The sequence below is a fragment of the Adiantum capillus-veneris genome, chromosome 27 (genome assembly GCF_014529385.1).
Source record: "Adiantum capillus-veneris isolate H3 chromosome 27, ASM1452938v2, whole genome shotgun sequence".
Lineage (NCBI taxonomy): Eukaryota > Viridiplantae > Streptophyta > Polypodiopsida > Polypodiales > Pteridaceae > Adiantum > Adiantum capillus-veneris.
The window spans coordinates 130,480,007-130,500,904 of NC_140957.1; the positions used below are offsets into that span (position 1 = coordinate 130,480,007).

Here is a 20,898-nt window from a genome sequence, read left to right on the forward strand (position 1 = left end):
CATGTTAGTAAAAGGCAATGGAAATGGATCTTTGATAGTTTGGGCGTTGAGTTTCCTATAGTCGACACGAACTCTCAATTTTCCATTCTTCTGGGAACTACGACTATGGGAAATAGACAATCGCTACTGGCCACCTCTGTGATGAACCCAGCCTTGAGAAGATTATCAATCTCCTCTTTGACCTTCTTTGCATAGTTGGGGTTCATACGGTATCTTTGCAGTCGTACTGGCCTAGCATCTGGCTTCAGCGGTATTTGGTGCTGAAAAACTTCAGGATCCACTCCCTTCAGGTCTGTATGTTCCCAAGAAAACACGTCTTTATAGTTCTGGAACATCCTACGTGCCTTCTCCTTTATTGCCGGGTTGAGATGCTTGTTGACCTTGATCATCCTAGGATTATCCTTCGATCCTAGGTTCCACTCTTCCACTTCTTGGTCGTCTGGAAGAAACCAATTAGGCCCGCCTCCTTTTCGTTTGGTCGACTCTTCAACATAATCCCAGGATGGTCCATTCATTTATGAATCTGCATTCTGATCCACCGGGTTCTCTTCAGAACGTACTGGTTCCTCTACCATACTAGTATCAGCTGATTCCACCACCCTTCTAGTTAGCTGAACTGTTCTTTCCCCTGTGTTGACTTCAGTAAACTGATCGGGAAATTGCCTTTTCTACTTGTCAGCTTGCTCTTTATTCAGCAAGATTGCATTCAAGTCAATCTCTGCTAAAGGGAATATGTTCATGGCCACTAACATTCGCTCGATCTTCTTGGATCTGTACTTCTGACATAACTCCTTCGGCCTCATTTCTTTTCTCCAGCTCCTAGTATTGTTTGTCTGGATTTGAATTCTGCCACTGGCCCCTTCTATGGTTAATGTTTGGTTTGCATAGTCATGAACAGCATGTGCCGTTCTCAACCATGGGCGCCCTAGCAACATCCCATATGCCCCTTGCACATCCAGAACTAAGAAACAGGTTTTAAATTTTTCCCTCCCAACTCTTATCTGCATATTTTCAATCATACCCATCGCTTGTACCACTATGTGATCCACCATTCGCACTTTAAATGGTGAGAGAGGTTTCCACTGCTTCCTAACCTTGTAGTCCACCTGAATAAGTGGAACTTCATCATCTCGGAGGTCCACTGTTTTGGCCTCCCCCTCAGCTTTCCTGCGTTGTATGATAAAGTTGGCCACTTCAGGGCAAGGTTAGTCTGATATCCTCCAGCTCTACAGTCAACTTCTGAATCCTATCACAAATTTTCACATGAATTTCTTCTCTCTCTTGTTCAGACTGATTGTCAGAGCTTGAAGAACTGGTATCTTCACACTGCCATTCCTCTTTTGCAGTGCTTCCACTCCTTCCATCAACTATCAGTTCATCAGCTAGTCCCTGTACCGCAGCCAGCATGGTCTCTGGTATGGCCGGTACTGACTGATCCTTATCAGTTGATTGGGCTGGTATCCTCTGAATGACTCTAGCTTCAAAACTTTCTTGCTGCTCTGGCAGCTTCTTGGCCAAATCCTCCATGATTTTAGCCGCTAGTTCTCTCTGCTCTTGCCATTCATCTACCACCTTCTCTTTACCTTTGGCCTTCCAAATTTCTCTTTGTTGAGCCCACTTGCTGCTAGTAGGATTGACTGGTGTTTCTGAAGTCTCTGGAATTTCTTCAATCACTACACCCTTGCTTTTGGTGACTACCCGTACTGGGACTGGCTCTGGTGCCCTAGCCTCAATAGTAGTAGTTGCAGGTGCATCTGTGCATTGGACTACAAAATGGCCATACTTCCCACAAGTGTAGCAATTCATGCTCCTATTCTGGAAGTTGCTACGTCCTTTGCATTAGCCCATACCCATTTGGAATTGGCCACGTCCCTGACCAGTATCACTGGTACCTGGTCTCTCCTCTTGAGCTACTTTGACGGGTTCTACCTTCACTGGTTCAGTGTAGGCGACCACTGACAGATCTTTTCCCTTCTTAAAGTGGTGCATCTTGATGCCACAATTGCTCCATAGATGAACAAAAGCCTTACAGTAGGTACATTGTGGAAATTCATTGGAGATATGGTCCTTGGATTTGCATTTCGAACACCAAGTTTCCATCTTCCGAACTGGCTGTCTTGTGTGGCTAATTTCAACAATCTGTCTAGCCATTTCTTCAATTTTCTTGGTCCAAGATCCCTTCTTTGACTTCTCCTTGGATCGTTCATTAGAGCTGCTCTCGGAGCTACTGGACACCTCACTGGAATCAGAACATTCAGTAGCAGAACTACTGCTATTGGACTTTCGCTTCTTGTGACTCTTTTCCTTCTTGGCCTGTTGTTCCAGCTTCAATGCCCTTTGGACCAGATCATTGAATTTTTTGGTAGGAACTGAGTACCTCTTGCTCCCCAAGATTTTTGCTTCTGAAACCATTCAGAAACCATTCCCTCAACCTCTTCTCAGATGGCGGTTCCTGTATAACTTCCTGGTTAGCTCCTTGATCTCTTCCACATAACTTCGAACTGATAGATTCCGTTGTTTGATCTTATCTAGTTCACAGAGGATATCTTTATCCCCTCTGTTGAAATATTCCAACCTGAAGGCTTTAAGAAATTTGTTGTATGATCTAAGCTGGTAGGCAGGGTAATGGTAATACCATTTACACGCTACCTCCTTCAAGGTTTGTGAAAAATATTCCCCCCAATCATCTTCATCAATATTTTTCAATTCAGCATACTACTCAAAAGCCTGTATGTGAACGTCTGGATCATCCTTCTTACCTCCCTTGAATATTGGAAAATAAATTTTGAGGGAAGCTATGTAATCATTCCGATTACCAGTGATCGTGCTACTTCTCTTCTTGGACTCAGAATGGCGCTTGGAAGTCTTCTTTCAATTGTCAGTGTCAGCATCCCAATCAATCTCTGTCTCTGTCTCGGTGTCAGTGTCTTCTTTGGCTTGTCTGCTAGAAGTACGGTGACTACCTTTACTCCCCTTGGTACCCTCATCCCCTTGCCGGGACCAAGAACTCTTGGAACTCTTGGCTTTCCGTGCTTCGTGTTCTGCCCGTCCGACGTCGAGAATGACTGGATTGCTGTGAGTCCTGCGCCTCATCAGCCTGACTATGCTCCTCCTGAGCCTCAGTGTCAGTCATCTTCTCTTGCTTGGGGTCAGACTCTCTTCCTGACTCCTCAGGAATAGGATCAACACGAATGGTGGATTTCTGGCAACGACTTGATTTAGGTGCCATTGCTGAAAACTTCCAACTGGGAGAAGAGTCTTTCAGTCAACGAGCTTCAACTCGAGCCACCGTGATCACCAAAATGGAATTGGAGCTAATCTCTTGAGACAGTTAATTCCAGTGTTAGAAGATTTCAGCTACTAGTGTGAGAAGATTTCAGACAGCAGACTGGACAGAAATCAGAAACTAGACCTGAATTTGGATACTGAAATAGGAATCAGACTTATGTACTGGAAATAATGTTCAGATTCGGATTCAAAATACTGGACGAGAAGTAAGTGTAACTGGAATATCTGCCATGATTGGGATTACAAATAAAAGATTATAGTGAATGTGATTTACAAAGAGAGTACAACCGACAACAACTGCCAATGATTCTCAAGTACAAGTGTAGCCAAAGTGCTAACCCAAATGATAACAATTGCCAACCCAATTACAATGTAATGGGCCCTATTTATACACTTCGGGTTTACTGTAGTAATTACCATAGTAACTACTAAGACAATGCGCTGCCCATCTCCTAAGAGAACGTTCCCACATAGTGAAACTATCCAGCCATCTACACAGGCCATTGTGGGTAGAGGAATTATTGTGCCAGACAGGGCTCAGTGGATCATTATGTAGGTTTAGGGTTGCCTTGTGGGCTTCCTTAACATATATGCGCCCAATGTGGCAGGTGCACGAGCAAAGTTTTGGTCACAGGTTGTTGAGTCTCTGCCACAGACAGAGCAGTGGTGCATAGGGGGTGACTTCAACATGTTGGAGGACCCTTCTGACAGGATTGTTGGTGGTATCCATGCTACTGTGCATGGAGTTGAGCTGGCATCTTGGGAGAGGTTTGTATGACTCTGAGGGTTTTGGATGCGTGGCAACATTCTAGCTTTGTGAGGCCCAAGACAGCCTGGCCTTCTCTCGTTCGGACCGCACGGTGGGAGGAGTGAATCTATCACGGATAGATCGCTTCTACAGTAGTGACCATTTCTATGACTTGGGTAGGACAGTTGGCATTCTGCCAGGTACTTCCTTCTCGGACTATGCACCAATGATCCTCACAGTGCACATAGATAGAGGAGGGGGAGCACGATGCTTCCCATCCCTGAGAGGGTCTTTCTGGACTCTGCACTACTCAGAGAGCGAGTAGAGGCTCTATGAATAGAGAGCTTGGATATGTAGGATTCTCCTGCTGGACAGAGTGGCCTCAGGACTAGCTTAACTTAGTTGCTTCTTTCTTCAGGAGTCTTTGGCTCACCTGGTTGCAGCGAGAGAGGGGGAGTAGCGTCTCAGATGGGGTGTTGCTTCCTTGTAGAGGATGCAGGAGTAGCACCCAGAAAGTCCCTGGTTGGAGGACCAGTTACAACAGGCTCGCCAGGAGCTTGTTAGCACAGAGGAGAGGTGCCATGAGTTTGCTTTCCATCGATATGCATCTCAGTGGACACAGGTGGGTGACAGAGTGACTAGTACTTTCTTCGAGGCAGTGGAACCTCGACATACACATGCCAAGGTCAGTCAGTTCGGGAGGCCCGACGGGTCAGTTGCTTTTGAGCCAGAGGACATGCGTGCAGTTGCTACAGACTTTTATCGTGAGTTACTATCTACAGAGCCTCAGTCAGAGAGTCAGAATGCATGCAGGGAGTGGGTGTGGGCACAGATGCCTTGCCTTGTGACTGAGGAGATGCTTCAGAGGCTTGAGCGGCCACTTTAGCTTGAGGAGTTACACACGGCTCTTAGTGCACTTCCCCGTGGTAGCTGTCTAGGTGAGGATGGCTTGACTCCCAGTTTTTTCTTGGAGTACTGGGACTTGCTTGGCCCAGATCTCTGTAGTGCTTTTCAATACATTTTGCACACAGGAGAGATGTCTGACAGCATGAGTGAGGGTCTCATCTACCTCATTCCCAAGGAGGGTGGCTCCTTGGATGAGATTCGATAGTGGCGCCCCATCACTATCCTCATTCAGTCTACAAAATTCTTGCCAAGGCTCTAAGTTTGAGGATCCAGTCACTTCTAGAGAGCCTTATACATGGGACTCAGATAGTTTTGTCAAGGAGTGCAGTATCCTTGACAACATCTTTACTTTTTGGGAGGCTTCTACCCTAGCGCGTCTTTGTGGTGAGGATCTGGTGATTCTTCTTCTCGATTTTGAGAAGGCCTACGACAGAGTTGACTGGGACTTTTTGGAGGGCACTCTACGCAGGATGGGCTTCTCAGATGCTTGGATTAGAGGGGTGTCAGCTTTGTACAGACGAGCACACAGTCAGGTACTTTTGTCAGGAGGTAGAGGGGATCGTTTCATGCTCACACATTCGGTCAGACAAGGATGCCTTCTTGCCTCATTCCTCTTTCTGTTCTATGCTGAGGTGATGAGCAGGTTTTTGGTGTCGCAATAGGTTGGTCTACGTGGCTTAGCACTCCCTATTTGGGGAGATGAGCTACTGGACGCTAAGTTTGCTGACGACTCAGCCTTGTGTTTGGATGGCGAGGAGGCCAACCTTCACAGCTGTGAGCAGACTCTTGAGACCTTCTGTTGTGCATCTAGCGCACTGATCAACTATAGAAAGACAGTGGCTTTCTCGGTTGGTAGTGCTCCTGCACCTGATTGGATGCCAAGTGAGGGTTTCAGGTGGATTCCCCCAGGGACTGCAGTTCGGTACTTGGGCTGTCAAGTTAATTTAAACATGTCTCCCGAGCAGCAGATTGCTCCCCTCATGCTGCCTATCAGGAGGAAGTTGCTACATTGGAGCTCCGCACGACTTTCTTTGGCTGGCAGAGTTGTAGTGGCCAACCAGGTGTTGTGGCTACTATGTGATACATCACTTCTTGCTGGATCTTCTTGAGTTCTTGTATCAGCCAGGTAGAGAGACTAATTAGGAACTTGCTTTGGTCAGGGTGTGACACTCAGACAGCCCGGGCCAAAGTGGCTTGGCCGGTCATCCCTCTTCCTTGTTCACACAGGGAGGGCTTGGGATCATAGACTCAACACAGCAGAGCAAATCCCTTTTTTGGGAAGTTCATCATCCGAGGATTTCTTCCAGGTGAGGAGCCCTTGAAGGAGTTCTTGCTACAGCGGCTTTGCGCTAGGGTACGTTAGGCAGGAGGCCCCTGGAAACCTTCGACCAGACGGATCTTTACAGAGATGCGTAGAGTTGGTTTGAGCAAGAGACTAGAGAACTGCTTCACTGTGGGTTTGCTTCGATCTTGGGAGCACTTGCATCAAGGCTTGGAGCAGCGACAGCCTACTTGCACGGAGGAGTGCCTGTGACAGCCCCTTGTTTGGAACCCCATGGTTAGCACTCAGAGAGGCCACTTGGTTGGTAGTTGGCCTCATGTTTCCTGGGGTCCCATGGTAGCGGGTCCAACACGCTCCGATAGGTGACTGGTTACAGTTTTCATGCTTGTTAGAGGAGTTGCAGGGCTTTCAGTTCTACAGGGCATGAGAGGGGTGCAGAGCATGTGCCAGGACATCTCAGAGGCAGTACCAGCTGAGTGGCTCACACCTCTTGAGTCAGCAACGCCCAGATGGATGGGAGCCTTCATGCAACTAGAGGTTCTCATCTCAGTTCAGGCTTGCTTAGAGACTGTTCCCTCCCTGTTTTTTGAGTTACAGGGTGAGGGATGCTTACAGAAAGTTGCAGAAGAGGCCGGTAGGTGATAGAGTGCGGTTTTCAGAGGATCCGAGTGGTGGGCATCTGTGGGAGGACTTGTGTCATCGATCCTGACCTAGTGCTCTTGAGACTGGACATTGGAGACTGTGGGCTTGGGCGTGTTGTCCACTGGCACAAGTACAGTGGGATCCTGGAGAGCGGCTTTGGAGGGACCCTTTCTCTTCTATAGACCACCCAAGTGTCCCTTTGTTCAAGTACAGTGTTCAACTGGGACGTCACATACTTGCAACACAGAGAGAGGCTCTCCCTACTACGACGCATCATTGGTAGGAGGAGGGTCTCACAGATGAGTTCTTAGCAGCTTTTTCAGAGAGGTTGTGGGACTCCAGACAGCCGAGGAGAGTCACTTTGTTTCAGTGGTGGCTGGTCGCACATAGAGCTACAGCGGTTGGGAGCTGGCTTGTGCATAGTGGTCTCTTGGCCGCATGCGCAGCTTGTGACCATCTTGTGGAGAGTCAACGTCACTCTCTTTGGGACTGTCCCTTGGCACAACAGGTGTGGCTTCATGTTCTTTGGTTGATGCCTTCTCTCTCCACGGCTCGGTAGTACACTTGGGGGGCAGCGGCTTGGTCCACTCTCACAGGCCCGACACTTCAGTTTGAGCTATCTTCCACCAGTAGGATGATAGTGATGAAGGGGGGGAGACCGACACTCCAGCCTGCCATAGAGCTTACTCCATAGGAGTGGTGCAGTGAGAGAGAGGAGTGCTGGGAGCTCATTAGTGGCCTGACACTCTGGTTCATCTAGCGGACCCGTTGCTTCCGCATCTTTGAGGCTCGCCCTATACCACCAGCAGAGACCGTTCGCGATCTTTGGTTAGAGCTGATCCACACTCTTAGAGGATAGCTTGAGAGACTTCAGGGCATCTCCAACCGCATGAGGGAGCGCAGAGAGGCCTTCCTTGGACTTTGGAGTCCTCGGCCTTTTTTCACCATGGTCCAGGCCCCAGGGTGTACTCAGATGGCACTACCATCCACCTGTGCGGCTTTTCCCTCCTCCCATTTCTTGATTTAGCCTCATTGTACATATGTTGTTTTTTCATTGGGAGAGTCTCCCCATCATGGTTTTTGTAGCCCTGTCTTGAAGAGGTGGTTGTAGCCCTATGGGCAGTTTCATTAACTAATAGAAGGATCTTTTTCTTGGAAAAAAAAGATGACCACATTGAGAATGTTGCTTTCTTTGGTTGCCACTGAAGATATGGAGCTTGATCAAATGGATGTCATTACATCTTTATTACATGGTGATCTTGAGGAAGATATTTATAAGCAGCAACCTGAAGGGTTTGTGCTAAAGGGCAAGGAACGTTTGGTATGTAAGCTTCTGAAAAGTCTCTATGGCTTGAAGCAATCATCCAGACGCAATGGTATCAAAAGTTTGATGCATTTATGCATTCCCTAGGCTATAAGTGCAGTAATGAGGATCCATGTCTTTACATGAAAAGAAAACCCAATGGAAAGCTTATTATGCTTATCCTTTATGTAGATGACATGCTTATTGCTGGTCATTCTAAGAAGGACATTGCTGACTTGAAAACCAAGCTGAAAAGTCAATTTGACATGAAAGATTTGGGTGAAGCCAATCACATTTTGGGTATGCACATTACTCCTGACCGTAAGAAGAGTTTGTTGTATCTTTATCAAAAAGAGTATGTGCACAAGGTTCTTGATCGTTTCAACATGCAAAAGGAGAAGGCTTTGAGTACTCCATTGCCTGCATATTTGAAACTTAGCAAGAACAACTGTCCCAAATCTGTTGAGGAAAAAGCTAGAATGGCTAAGGTTCCTTATGCTTTAGCTTGTGGTAGTCTCATGTATTCCATGGTGGCTACAAGACCTGACATTGCACATGCAGTGGGAGTTGTCAGTAGATTTATGTATAACCCTGTTATAAAGCATTGGGATGTTGTCAAGTCGATTCTTAGATACTTGAGTTGCATTGAAGATAGACAGTTATGCTATGGTCGTGGAGAGTCATCCATTCAGGGATTTGTAGACAATGATTATGTAGGGTGTGTTGACAGTCGTAGATGAACAACAGGTTGGATTTACACATTTGCTGGTTGTGCTATTTCTTGGAGATCCTCTCTTCAAGACTATACATCCATTTCTACTACGGAGGCAAAGTATGTTGCATTGAGTGAGGCATGCAAAGAAGCTATTTGGCTTGCTTGCCTAGTTAAAGATCTTGGATTGGAGCAGTGTACACAAGTTCTTTATTGTGACAGTCAGAGTGCTATTGCCTTAGCTAACAATCCAATGTTTCATTCCAGAATAAAACACATTGATGTGCATTATTACTTCAGTCCTGAATGCCTGGCAAACAAGAGCCTTGATTTAGTGAAGATTCCTACATTAGAGAACACAGCGGATGCACTCACTAAAAGTCTCTCCAACCATCAGTTTCAGCATTGTCGTGAGTTGATGGACATTGGATAAAGAGTGGTTCTCTTCCATTCTTATGGTCTCCCACATTGGCCATCAAGTGGGAGAATGTTAGGTTTAATGGCCATGTGGCCAACCTCCCATCACTAATTGCTATTAACCCTAACTGTACATCTATACACTTGTGTGAGCCACTAATACTAAGTACAATCTATATTGTGCCTTAGTGCAAAAGATAGAGAAGAAAGAAATGGGGCACACAATACGTGTTGGCTCTCCCACTCCAACCTGTGTGTGTGGCTATGGTGTTGAGTGTGTGAGTGCGTTTCTTATTTTGCTTCCGTTGTGCTCCCGGCTCCTCCCCTTCTGCTAGTACTTGGAGACTTATGACCCAAGAAAATCCTAAAGTTGTCAAGTTTGATGCATTGTGTACATTTCTGTTGCAAGAGTCACTTTCCAAAAAAAAACAAGAATAGAGAGTGTACAGTTGAACATGCTTTTATTGTTGCTCAAAGAAAAGGTGGTAAAAGCAATGAAGCCACTTCTCATGGTTCTTTTGTGAGTGGAATATACCTTATTTCTAATGCTTCTACTGGCAGCAATTCCTCTGAGATTTTTGATGATAAGGGAAAAAGAATATGCAGTGCCATTACGATAAAGCTAGTGATCACTTGATCAATCAGTGTCCTAAGTTGAAGGCCAAAGATGCTAAGAAGAAAGAGGGTGGTTTCACTGCAAATGCTGGTTCTACTACAAATGCAGTTATTGTTGAGTCTTCTGTGAAACGAGATTGTAATGTTGATGTTGATGCAGAATGGGCTTTTAGTGAAGAGTGTACCTATAACCTTGTTGTCCATGATGCATGCATGTCAATTGCTGCAGATTCACATGTATGATATTTTGATAGTGGTGCTACAAAGCACATTACCTCATATCGTGATTTGTTCACCTCTCTTCAATCTGTCCCTCATGGAAATTCAGTTACTTGTACCAACAATGCCTCTTATCCGGTTCAAGGAGTTGAAAATATTGTGCTTACTGCAAATGGAAGTTCTTTCACACATGCTGATGCACTTTATGTCCTGGGATCAAGAAGAATCTTTTGTATGTATCTGCACTTGCTAGACTTGGTCTTGTAGTCAAATTTGTGGATGACAGATGTACAATACATGATCTTAGTTTCGGTGATGAAATTATTGTATCGGGCATTTTATGACATGGGCTGTATAAGCTCACTTTGTATGACAAGTGTGGGTAAAATTTTGCAAATGTAGTTTTGGATTCTAAGGCTATTTCATATGCAAAACTTTGGCATGCACGTTTTGGACATCTGAATTTTGCTAGTTTGCTGCGTTTACAAAAATTTGATATGGTTGCTTTTTTGCCGCGTCTTGAAGCACCTATCAAACATGTTTGTGAAGACTGTATTTTGGGTAAGATGCAGCGTTCAAATATTCCAAAAAATAGTTCAGTTAGGGCCACATGCAAGTTGCAACTTGTGAATAGTAATGTTTGTGGGCCCATGCAAACTCCGTCCTTGGGCAATTACCTTTACTTTGTGATTTTCATTGATGATTACTCCTGGCATGCATGGGTATTTCCAGTTAAAGAGAAGTGCAAAGTATTTATGTGCTTCAAACAATTTCTGGCTATGGCCGAAAATGTCTCAAAATGTACTATGGACACCCTCCGTTCTGATCGAGGGAGGGAGTATATGTATCATGAATTAAACACTAGGTTGGTAATGGGACACTTTTATGTCTTGTTAAGTGACCATTTTCCTTGAATTATGTCAAGAGTTTCAAAATGGATTTTGAGGTGCTAACTGTCTAGAAAGTTGTCTCATGAGCTGAAAAAAACTCGACATTTTTTTGGAATATCAATTCCATCTTTAACCTTGTCCTTGCACAACATTTCACAACCTAAACTGTGCGAAAAAACGGGTCCTGCTTTTGGCTTTTTTCAACTTTTTGCAGCTATACCACTCTAGAATTCATGTTTGTGAGGTCTATAATGCTAGAGAACTATCTTTAGTAGTCCTCAACATGTCTTGATGCTTCTAGGGAGAAGTACATGTTAAAGTTGTAAGTTATGACCAAATTACAAAAATTGTCAAATCCTGTTTTTTAGCCAATTTTAGCTCTTCTATGATTTTTTTGATAGCTTTCATGATATCCAAATGCAGTTTTGATTTTCTATGTCGCATATTGTAACATAAAGCTAATATTCCTTGAGTTTTGGGGCACCTAATACTCTATTTTGTATAGTAAACAATGATGGTTGATTTTTTCAATTATAGAAGAAAACGAAACATTCTAGTATATCAAGTATAGCTTTTTCAATATTGTTAGTTTCTTGTGACAACTACATGTATTTTGTAGGTAGTAACCATATCTAGTCATAAGGATCAAATTTGGCTAGATATTGAATAGTTTCTATGGGATTCTACAACTCATAATGTTGAACCCAAATTTTTCATGTCTGTTGTATTTAGCACTTCATCTTTGTCCCCAAGATTCCCCTTGGTAAGAGATGTATTATTCTTTTGACAAGCTCCATGGCTCCTTATGAACCTAAAGGACAATAGGGAATTAAGAAAACATGCATATATTATTTGTATTGAGCGTGGCTATAGAAACTTTGATGATAGGTTTGCAAAATGGTAAAAATTCAACTTTTTTGTACCTATTTCTTTTGGCAAAACAAAGATTAGTGAGTGAGAAGCAATCATATGTTCAGATCACCAACCCATTGAAGTTAACTAGGGAATTAATCTCAAGTCCTACAAAAATCCCTAATCTTATTTTTATGCAACAAAACGTAAAAAAATGATTGTTTTGATGAAAATGTAATGGTCCATAAACTTTGGAGGCTTGGTGTGACCAAAAGATGAGAAATTTTACAAGTTTCTTATTTTTTCCATGTGTAGTAGGCCTTGAACTATAACCTCATGAAAGGATTTTACAAAATGAGTGGATCTACTATGGTTTTGGAGGTTTTTTTCAAAACCCTGAAAGGACACTTTTATGTCTTGCTAGGTTACCAACCTAGTGTTAATGCATTTATGGCTAGTCCTGGGATAAAACACCAATGTACAATGTCTCTTACGCCTCAACAAAATGGTTTTGCTGAGAGAGAAAAACAGGTCACTTAAGAAAATGGCACGATGTACGGTCAAAAGTCAATCTTTGCCACATTTGTTTTGGCTTGAGGCCATCATGTGTGCCACTTATGCACTTAACAAGTGTCCTACAAAAGACTTTCAGCCTATTACTCTATATGAAGCATGGCATGATAGAAAGCCTTCTATTGAGCACATGCGTTTTTTGGTTGTTTGGCATATGCTTTGGTGCCACAAACAAAACGCAAAAAATTAGATGGTAAGGTTGTCAAATGTATTTTTGTTGGTTATAGTTCTGAAAGCAAAGGTTACAAGTTGTATCATCTGCAAACAAAGCGAATCTTGGTCTCACGAGATGTTGTGTTTGTGAAAGATTTTGTTCAGTCCTTGTTGTCATGTGCTCGAGATAGTAATGTAAGCTCATAGGACATTTATGCCACTTTGTTACCTCTTTTCAGTGGTGGGAGTTCAACTATAAATTCCAATTAGGCAAATGTACAACCTATGGGGGTTTCTAAAAATGTTACAGATCAGCCTATGACTGATGGAGATGTACATGATGTACTTGATGAGAAAAGGGTTGAAAATGAGTAGGCTAGAGGTATGCCAAAATGGTTGGTGCATACATTGCGTGACAGTAAATTGGATGCACCTTTTCCTAGTCGTACTCATTCAGGCTCTCGCCATGCATCTAATGCATCAGATTGTTATGCTTTGACTGTGTCTAGCTTACATGATGTTGAGGAACCTCTCTCTTTTGATGAAGCACAAAATTCAAAAAATTGGATGACTACCATGCAATCAGAATATGATGCACTTATAGAAAATGACACATGGAGTTTATGTGATTTGACTCTTGGAAAAAATGCCATTGGTATGAAGTGGGTTTATAAGTTGAAACGCAAGCCGGATGGGAAGATGGATCGCTATAAGGATCGACTTGTTGCAAAGGGTTATGCACAACAAAAAGGCATAAATTATGAAGAAACTTTTTCTCCCACTTGTCGTATGACTACTGTGCGTTTTCTATGTGCATTGGCAGCTCATTTTGGTTGGGAATGTACATCAATCAAACATTACTACTTTCTTGAATGGTGACATATTTGAGGAATTTTATGTAGCGCATCCACGCGGTTGTGTCAAGAAAGGATAAAGTGTACATATATAAGAAAGAATTGTATGGGTTGAAGCAATCTCCTCGTGCTTGGAATGAGAAAATTGACACTCATTTGGTCAAAAGAGGCTTTCGTAACAGTCCAACAGAAAGCACATTGTATGTAAAGCGTGAGGGTGATGTACTTCTCTTGTGGTTCTTTATGTGGATGATTTGCTGATCACTAGACAAACTAAGAGACATATTACTGATTTAAGGATTATTTGAATGCTACTTTCAAGATGAAAGATTTGAGGCTGTTGCATCATTACTTGGGTATACAGTTTAAGCAGTGTGATGTGGTATTGCCTTGTGTCAAAAAAGTTACATAGAGACATTACTATGTAAGTTTGGACTTGAGGATTGCAAACTTATTGCCACTCCCATGGAAACATGTTTGAAGTTGAGTCTTCATGATGTTGGTGATCCTGCCACACTGTCACTCTTTACCAAACTGCTGTTGGCTACCTCATTTATGTATGAAACATGAGGCCGGATATTTAGTTTGCAGTCTCATAGGTTAGACTGCAAAGATTCATGCATAGCCCAGGGTATAAGCATTGGCAGGTTGTCAAGAAGATTTTTTGCTACTTGAGTGACACTTTACATCTTGGATTGTTTTATCCCAAGCGAAGATCATTTTTTCCAGACTTACATGCTTTTTTGGTCTCATATTGGGCTGGTTGTTTCGACATGTGTATTGGGCTTGGGCTATGGAGGGGGATATCGAAGAGCTGCCATGGCTTGGAGGGAGCACAGAGAAACGAGAGAGAGAGAGAGAGAGAGAGAGAGAGCGAGAGAGAGAGAGAGAGAGAGAGAGAGAGAGAGAGAGAGAGAGAGAGGCTAACAAGAGCAGCACAACACCATATGAAAAATAGCACACTATATTCAATTTGTGAAACCCTTACATATATAATGTGAAAACCTTGCCATGTAAACTGCATGCTAGACCTTACTCGTAACAGGTTTGCCTACATGCCATAGGGCATATTCATGGGGAGACGACACCGACAAGGGCTTGAACTCAACAATCCCCCCCTCAAGCCCAACTAGATAGTCCACTCATGATACCTCGAGTTTTGGTGTACTCGTCAACCGTGAGTTTTAGTTTCTCTCACAAACAAGGATTTTGGTGTATCCATAGCCTAGTGCTATGATAGTGAACCCCCACTTGAACAGATAGGGTGTGGGTTGAAAAGTTAGCTACCAATAAATGGAGTTTTGGGTTCATTGCCAAACCTTGGGTTTAAGGTGTACCCAGTAACCTCATGAGAAGCAGAACAAAATAAGACTTGAACAATAACTAATAGTTTGGGAGGTTTTACCACTCATGTGTGGCAGTGTCTATACCCGTACAATGAATGTCATGGCATGACTGACAATAGATACAATAAAAGAGGCTTGATTGAAAAAAGTGTATGATTGTTTTGACAATAGACAAAAAGAGGATAAATCTATGACACTGAACAAAAAAAAATAGTTTTTTGTATTCTGCATCTATAGCTTGTTGCTACAAACCTTTGATTTGAGTGATTTTCATTTATCAAATCACCATTTGTGAGAATAACTTGTCTCATCGGATTAGTCTCTACTGTTATCTCGTCTTGGAGAACCCGTTTGAATCCATAAAGCATAAGAAAAAACGCCATGAGATGGCTTTTGAAAAACTCGGAGTCCATTAAGGATGCTCACTTTGTGATTGTTGAAGTTCAAGTTTGCAGCTTTTTGAAATGCTTTGTTGAGAGGCCCTTTGTGGCTTTTAAATTCCAAGCCAAGGCTTGCCGATTTTTTGCAAATCTGGAATTCACAGTTTGTTGAGGTTGAAAGTAAGCCTCCGGAATCACTTGCTAATCTACTATGAGCATCGAGCATCGAGCACCGAGCACCGAGAGTGTGAATAGGCACTTGATTAAATCCAAAGGGGATCAAATAAGGTGGACGATTGGTAAAACCAATGTGAAAATAAAATAACGCCTCTGTAGTTGATTCGAGCAGAAAAGAACGAACAACGTTGATGCCATTTTTCTTAAGGGCTTCCAATAGAGACGAAATTAGAAGACGATGTAGTGTTGAAAACTCACTAGCTTGCCAGGGTGATTTTTTTGTGATACCGGGTATGAGCCGTTTGATGCAGGTCGACCCACGAGCTTTCCCCTCTACAAACGACGGTTCTCATAGCGTTTCGAGTAGAGGCTTCTGTTTCCAAGATCTTCAAGCTCTGATACGCGTGTTGGACTTGGGCTATGGAGGGTGATATCGGAGAGCTGCCATGGCTTGGAGGGAGCGCAAAGAAACCACACTCAGAGAGAGAGAGAGAGAGAGAGAGAGAGAGAGAGAGAGAGAGAGGGTAACGAGAGCAGAACGACACCAAAAGAAAAATAACACACTATATTAAATTTTTGAAACCCTTACATATAATTTGAAAACCTTGCCATGCAAACTGCATGCTAGACTTTACTCGTAACATGCTTGCGTGCATGTCATAGGGCATATTCCCATTGGGAGACTACACTGACAAGGGCTTGAACCCAACAACGCGAGTGTCCACAAGTGGTTTTTGTTTCATGCTTGGCAATTCATGTATATCATGGTTGAGCAAGAAGCAACCTATAGTGGCCACTTCTAGTTGTGAGGCTGAGTACATGGCAGTCTTCATAGCTACATTTGAATGTGTATGGCTCAAACGCCTTATGGATGATTTGGGTCTTGGACAGGACACTGCCAACACTATCTACACTGACAATCAAAGCGCATTGTTAGTTGCGAGGAAACCAATGTTTTATGCTCACACAAAGCACATTGAGGTGCATTACCACTATGTCAAGGAGAAGCTCTCAGCATGAGAGATTAGCTTGGCTTATGTGCCAACACAGGACAACCTTGCAGATCTTTTTAGAAAGGCATTGTCTCATGAGAAGTTTGAAGCTTTCCACAAAGCTTTGGGCTTACTCCCCTTTGTGAATTGATCATGTCCTCAACGCATGGCACTTTCCTTTACTCTATGTGCCAGCTCTCGTTCACCGCATCACTCGAGGTGGAACTTGTTACCATATACATGTGGTAGTGACGTGTGTGAACACACTTAGGACCGCCGGGGTATTTTTCCCCTCACTAGGAGTTCTTTTCTCCCATGCATTGTATATACGTCCATCATTCTCGGGCTATCCATCTTTCCATTGCATACTAAGTAAAACACTCTCTTTTGTGTGCCTTGAGCTTCCTTCATGTCTCCAAGATGTGTTGTTTTTTTTGCAACCCTAATTCCAACAAGAAAGGTTAGCTTAGATCTCTAAATGACCTAGGACTATGTGTTTCGCATAGATTGCCATGGACTAACCATAGTCATGGTTACCGCCTATTTGATGTACTTTTGGACACCAAATTTGTCTCCTGAAATGTGGTGCTCTTTTGTTCTTCCAAGTGGTTTTGTTGTGGTGCTCTTTCCTTTTTCCAAGTGGTTTTGATTGAAGAACGCTTAACCTTTATGAATTAACTTATTGGAATTGAGAGGAATTATACAAAGGTATTACTTGTTCTGATGTACTTTTGGTGGCATGGGACACCAAAAAAATTTCTCGACATGTGGTGCTTTTTCATTTTTCCAAGTGGTTTTGAAGAGGAGCATACACTTCTATGGACAATCTTACAAGAACATCTATGAGATGATACGTTGTGGTTTATACTTTGCCCAAAATTTATAGCAAGTTCTCTCAACACATCATGAAACTATGAATAAATTGTATAGGTAAAGAAATTATTTTTTACCTAATTTGTCTAAAATAAAAATTATGGGGCTTCACTAACCATAGATTTGATTAGAAACCCATAGGGGCTTCAGTACTAACCATATTGTACTAACCATATTTTTTCTACTATCGCTACTACTGGCTCTACTTTTAAAAAAGTCTGATACTCTCAAAGATACCCTCCCCAGATCCCCCCGTTGTGTGATCGTCTGCAATCTCATGCTCACAACAAGATTGCGCCAGCCAGCAGACACGTCGTCAGGCCTTGCTACATAGCCATGGGAGAGAGAGAGAGAGAGAGAGAGAGAGAGAGAGAGAGTCACAAACTCAAGTGGAGACAGAGTTGCTTCCCAAGGTAGAGGCGAGATTTGCAGGTAGGGCTGCCCTGCGAGAAAGAGGCTTCGTGAACAAGGGTCTCTCTCTCTCTCTCTCTCTCTCTCTCTCTCTCATCCTTTGATACAGACAGTTTGCATGCCGGCCACCTCCAACTACTTGTTCTTGTTCCACGTATGCATGCGTCCCTCTTCATAAACCCTTCTCCTTACAAGGATCTCGCAAGATTCTTCTCCATCTTTTTCAAAATGTGCAAGACATGAGCAAATAGTGAGAAATTTTACCATGATTGACGAGTGAGAAATTTTGGATGCTATATATTTTTGCCATAAGAATTGGTATTTTAGCTTAAAATTCAAGGATTAAAAAAAAAAAAAAGGTAAGTCTCGTAGGAGTATCATCATCTTTTTCCCAAAGCCTTGGAAGAGACTTTCTCGAGGATTTTATTTCCCATTAGATTACGGATCTAGTGTTAACGTGTGCTTGTTTCTTAGGAATGTGAGACTTGGGTTCCAGTACATGTAACTTTCATAATGAATAGAAGTGAGCTGAATGGGATTAGCATATGAGCATAATAATGAAACCAAGGTTTTAAGCTATTGATAGAAACCAAGGGCCATCAAGTACCAGACCTTGTTTGGTTTTTCCTGTGTAGTACGTCCCATATGCTATTAGATGTCGTCTATATGTCAAATACATGGGTTCTAGGGATGCGACAACAAAATTGGGATCTAGGGATTTGCAAGCCACCCCCCTAGCGCTTGCGTTTTCCACCTACTACTACTACACAAGCCCATTGGGAGCAATATTCTATCATATAATGTGGCAATTTTAGGGACTTTCTAGGCCCGAACGTGGCATATTCGTGGGGGAGCAAGCTATTTTGACGTCCGACGTAATAATTGAGGTCATATCTACAAGAAAATTTGGGGATGTGCGGAGAAAGCTATTTTGGTTTATTAAAAGAAAGTCATAAGTCTATTTTACGAACCAATTATTATTTATTTATGGCTTGTTGAGACTAGTCAAAATCACCTATCTTTTAAAATAAGTACCAAGTGATGCAAGTAGTTTGCAAACTCCTTAAGACTTGGGGCAAAAACTAACTCATTTAGAGATTGTAGCATTGCCTTGATCACAAGCTAAATGAGTTAGATTTAAATATAACAAGGTTGAATATCCTTCCTACTTAATAGGAAATGTTGAGAGGCCAATTTTGCAAGACAAAAGCCTTGTGTTTTACTACTGCTTAGCCACCAATCTTGAATAGACTATGAGAGCAAGACACCCTTAACATTAGGCACCACCACCACAAGAAGTTTTGGACAAATTCTACAATAATTCCCACATTGTGACTTACCTCAACATCACGAGCTTCTGTGAGGGAGGCGCCGCATACCGGCCCCCAATCGTACCTAGCTGGGTATGCGGCGCCTCCCTCACAGAAGCTCGTGATGTTGAGGTAAGTCACAATGTGGGAATTATTGTAGAATTTGTCCAAAACTTCTTGTGGTGGTGGTGCCTAATGTGCCGGTGATCCCCTGCCCCCAATCGTACCTAGCTAAGTATGCGGTGCCTCTTGAGCAGAAGCTCATGATGTTATTCATTGTATGAAACACACGGGAAAAGACTCCATTTTCCTACATAAGAAAATTTCTAGATCTTCTTGTGCACTGATAGTGCTAAAACATATAAGTGCACACAAGTACACAACAAGCACCACAGCTAAAAGTTCCATTAAGCCTTACCATCCATGCAACTTATATAGGCTACCACACATGCACAAGGTTTTGATTAGGTCGCAAGAGGGAGATCTTGACCAAGGCTTGAGCCACGGCAGATGACGCTGCGAGAAAATTTTAGACTTATCTATTTTCCGTAGTATATATTAATGGACCTCTCTGAACAAGGTCTTGGAAGCAAAGAGTTGGATTACAAAGTATATTATTGGGATGGTCACACCTTTCTCACAAAATAAATCAAGCCTTCAACAGAGATTCAAAAGAAAAAAGTAATTTATTCAACTTCAATACTCCACAGAGAAAACTCTGGTACAAAATTTGACTATCTGGACCAATGGTGAGATGGGTGGGGAATGACATCACACTAAAACAAGATAAATTAGTGAAGTCATTGAAGTTTAGATGATCAGAAATTTACAAGTCAAAGCTATATTTGCATTCAACACCATCCTCTTATGAAGTGTACAAACATTGTCGCACCGAGTAAGATTGTGCCAACCTGGATTCGGACAGAGGCAGATCCCGGTGCTGGAGCAAGCGCTGGCCCAAGAGCTGATAAAAAGGCAATTCCTTACTAAAGCTCAACAAATTGTGTTCGTTGATTGTTGTGAGCATTATATGAGAATAAACACAAACACTTACTCTTGCCTTATACAGAAAACAGAAGAAAATATTTTATGAATGAGGAAAAAAAGATATGAGCATACCTAAACAATTGGAGACCTCAACTGGAACCTCGACATCGCACGCTTCTACAATTTCCACGATCCGCGACTCATTTACATTTATGTTACCGGCTCTTGCATATTGATCGAGTTGGCAAAAGCAACTTGAGGTGTTGGATGCCGCCACGCTTCGCAACGGATCGCAGCATGCAGAGTCCGGTGTCGTACTATTATTTGCAATCACATAAGGCAAGCATGGTTGTAACTTGAGAAGTTGGCTCTGGCAATCAGCCTGTCCTTGGGCTACGGGTACACCGGCGGGTGTTTGAAGCACCATCAACAGAGCTACAGCAAAGGAAAGGGGAATCCGATTGGAGCGCAAGCAAGCCATATTGAAGATACAAGCAAGCTGCAGAAATTTATCAGGGCCTTAATGAGGGCTCGCTCTCTCTCTCTCTCTCTCTCTCTCTCACTCACTCACTCACTCACTCACACTCACACACACACATACACACGTACCTGTGGTGGGATGGCGAAGCCGAGTAGTGTAAACACGACACCGTGGAAGCTATTTAGCGAAAGAGCGAGCTATAAAGATGATCGACTGCATTTAGAAAGTGAAGTTGCTCTTCCATGCAAGTCCACACTTTCTAAATGTCTTGTCACTCAGCTTTAATTCTTTTTTATTTGTGAGGCTCTTTAGGAGCGGTTCCTATAGAGTCTAGACCATAGGCGTAAAGGAAATCAAGCACATTTAAGGGAGCACGCAAATCTCATGCAAAAGTTGCACAGGTATTATGGTCGTATGTATGCTACACATGTAAATGTTTTCTTGTCTTGCACAAGACTTCTTTTGTATGGTCAAGCACAAAAGTTTC

General features: G+C 42.9%; 1 protein-coding gene across 1 annotated transcript; it reads right to left on the bottom strand.

The window, feature by feature from the left end:
- Positions 1-19,734: 19,734 nt before the first annotated feature.
- On the bottom strand, positions 19,735-20,648 carry LOC147422762 (non-specific lipid transfer protein GPI-anchored 15-like). Its single transcript, XM_086503390.1, has 3 exons — positions 20,540-20,648; positions 20,063-20,429; positions 19,735-19,907 (listed from the first exon to the last, which is right to left on the bottom strand). The coding sequence occupies exons 2-3, from the start codon at positions 20,409-20,411 to the stop codon at positions 19,795-19,797; spliced, it is 462 nt and encodes a 153-aa protein (XP_086359516.1). The 5' UTR covers positions 20,412-20,429; positions 20,540-20,648; the 3' UTR covers positions 19,735-19,794.
- Positions 20,649-20,898: the final 250 nt, after the last annotated feature.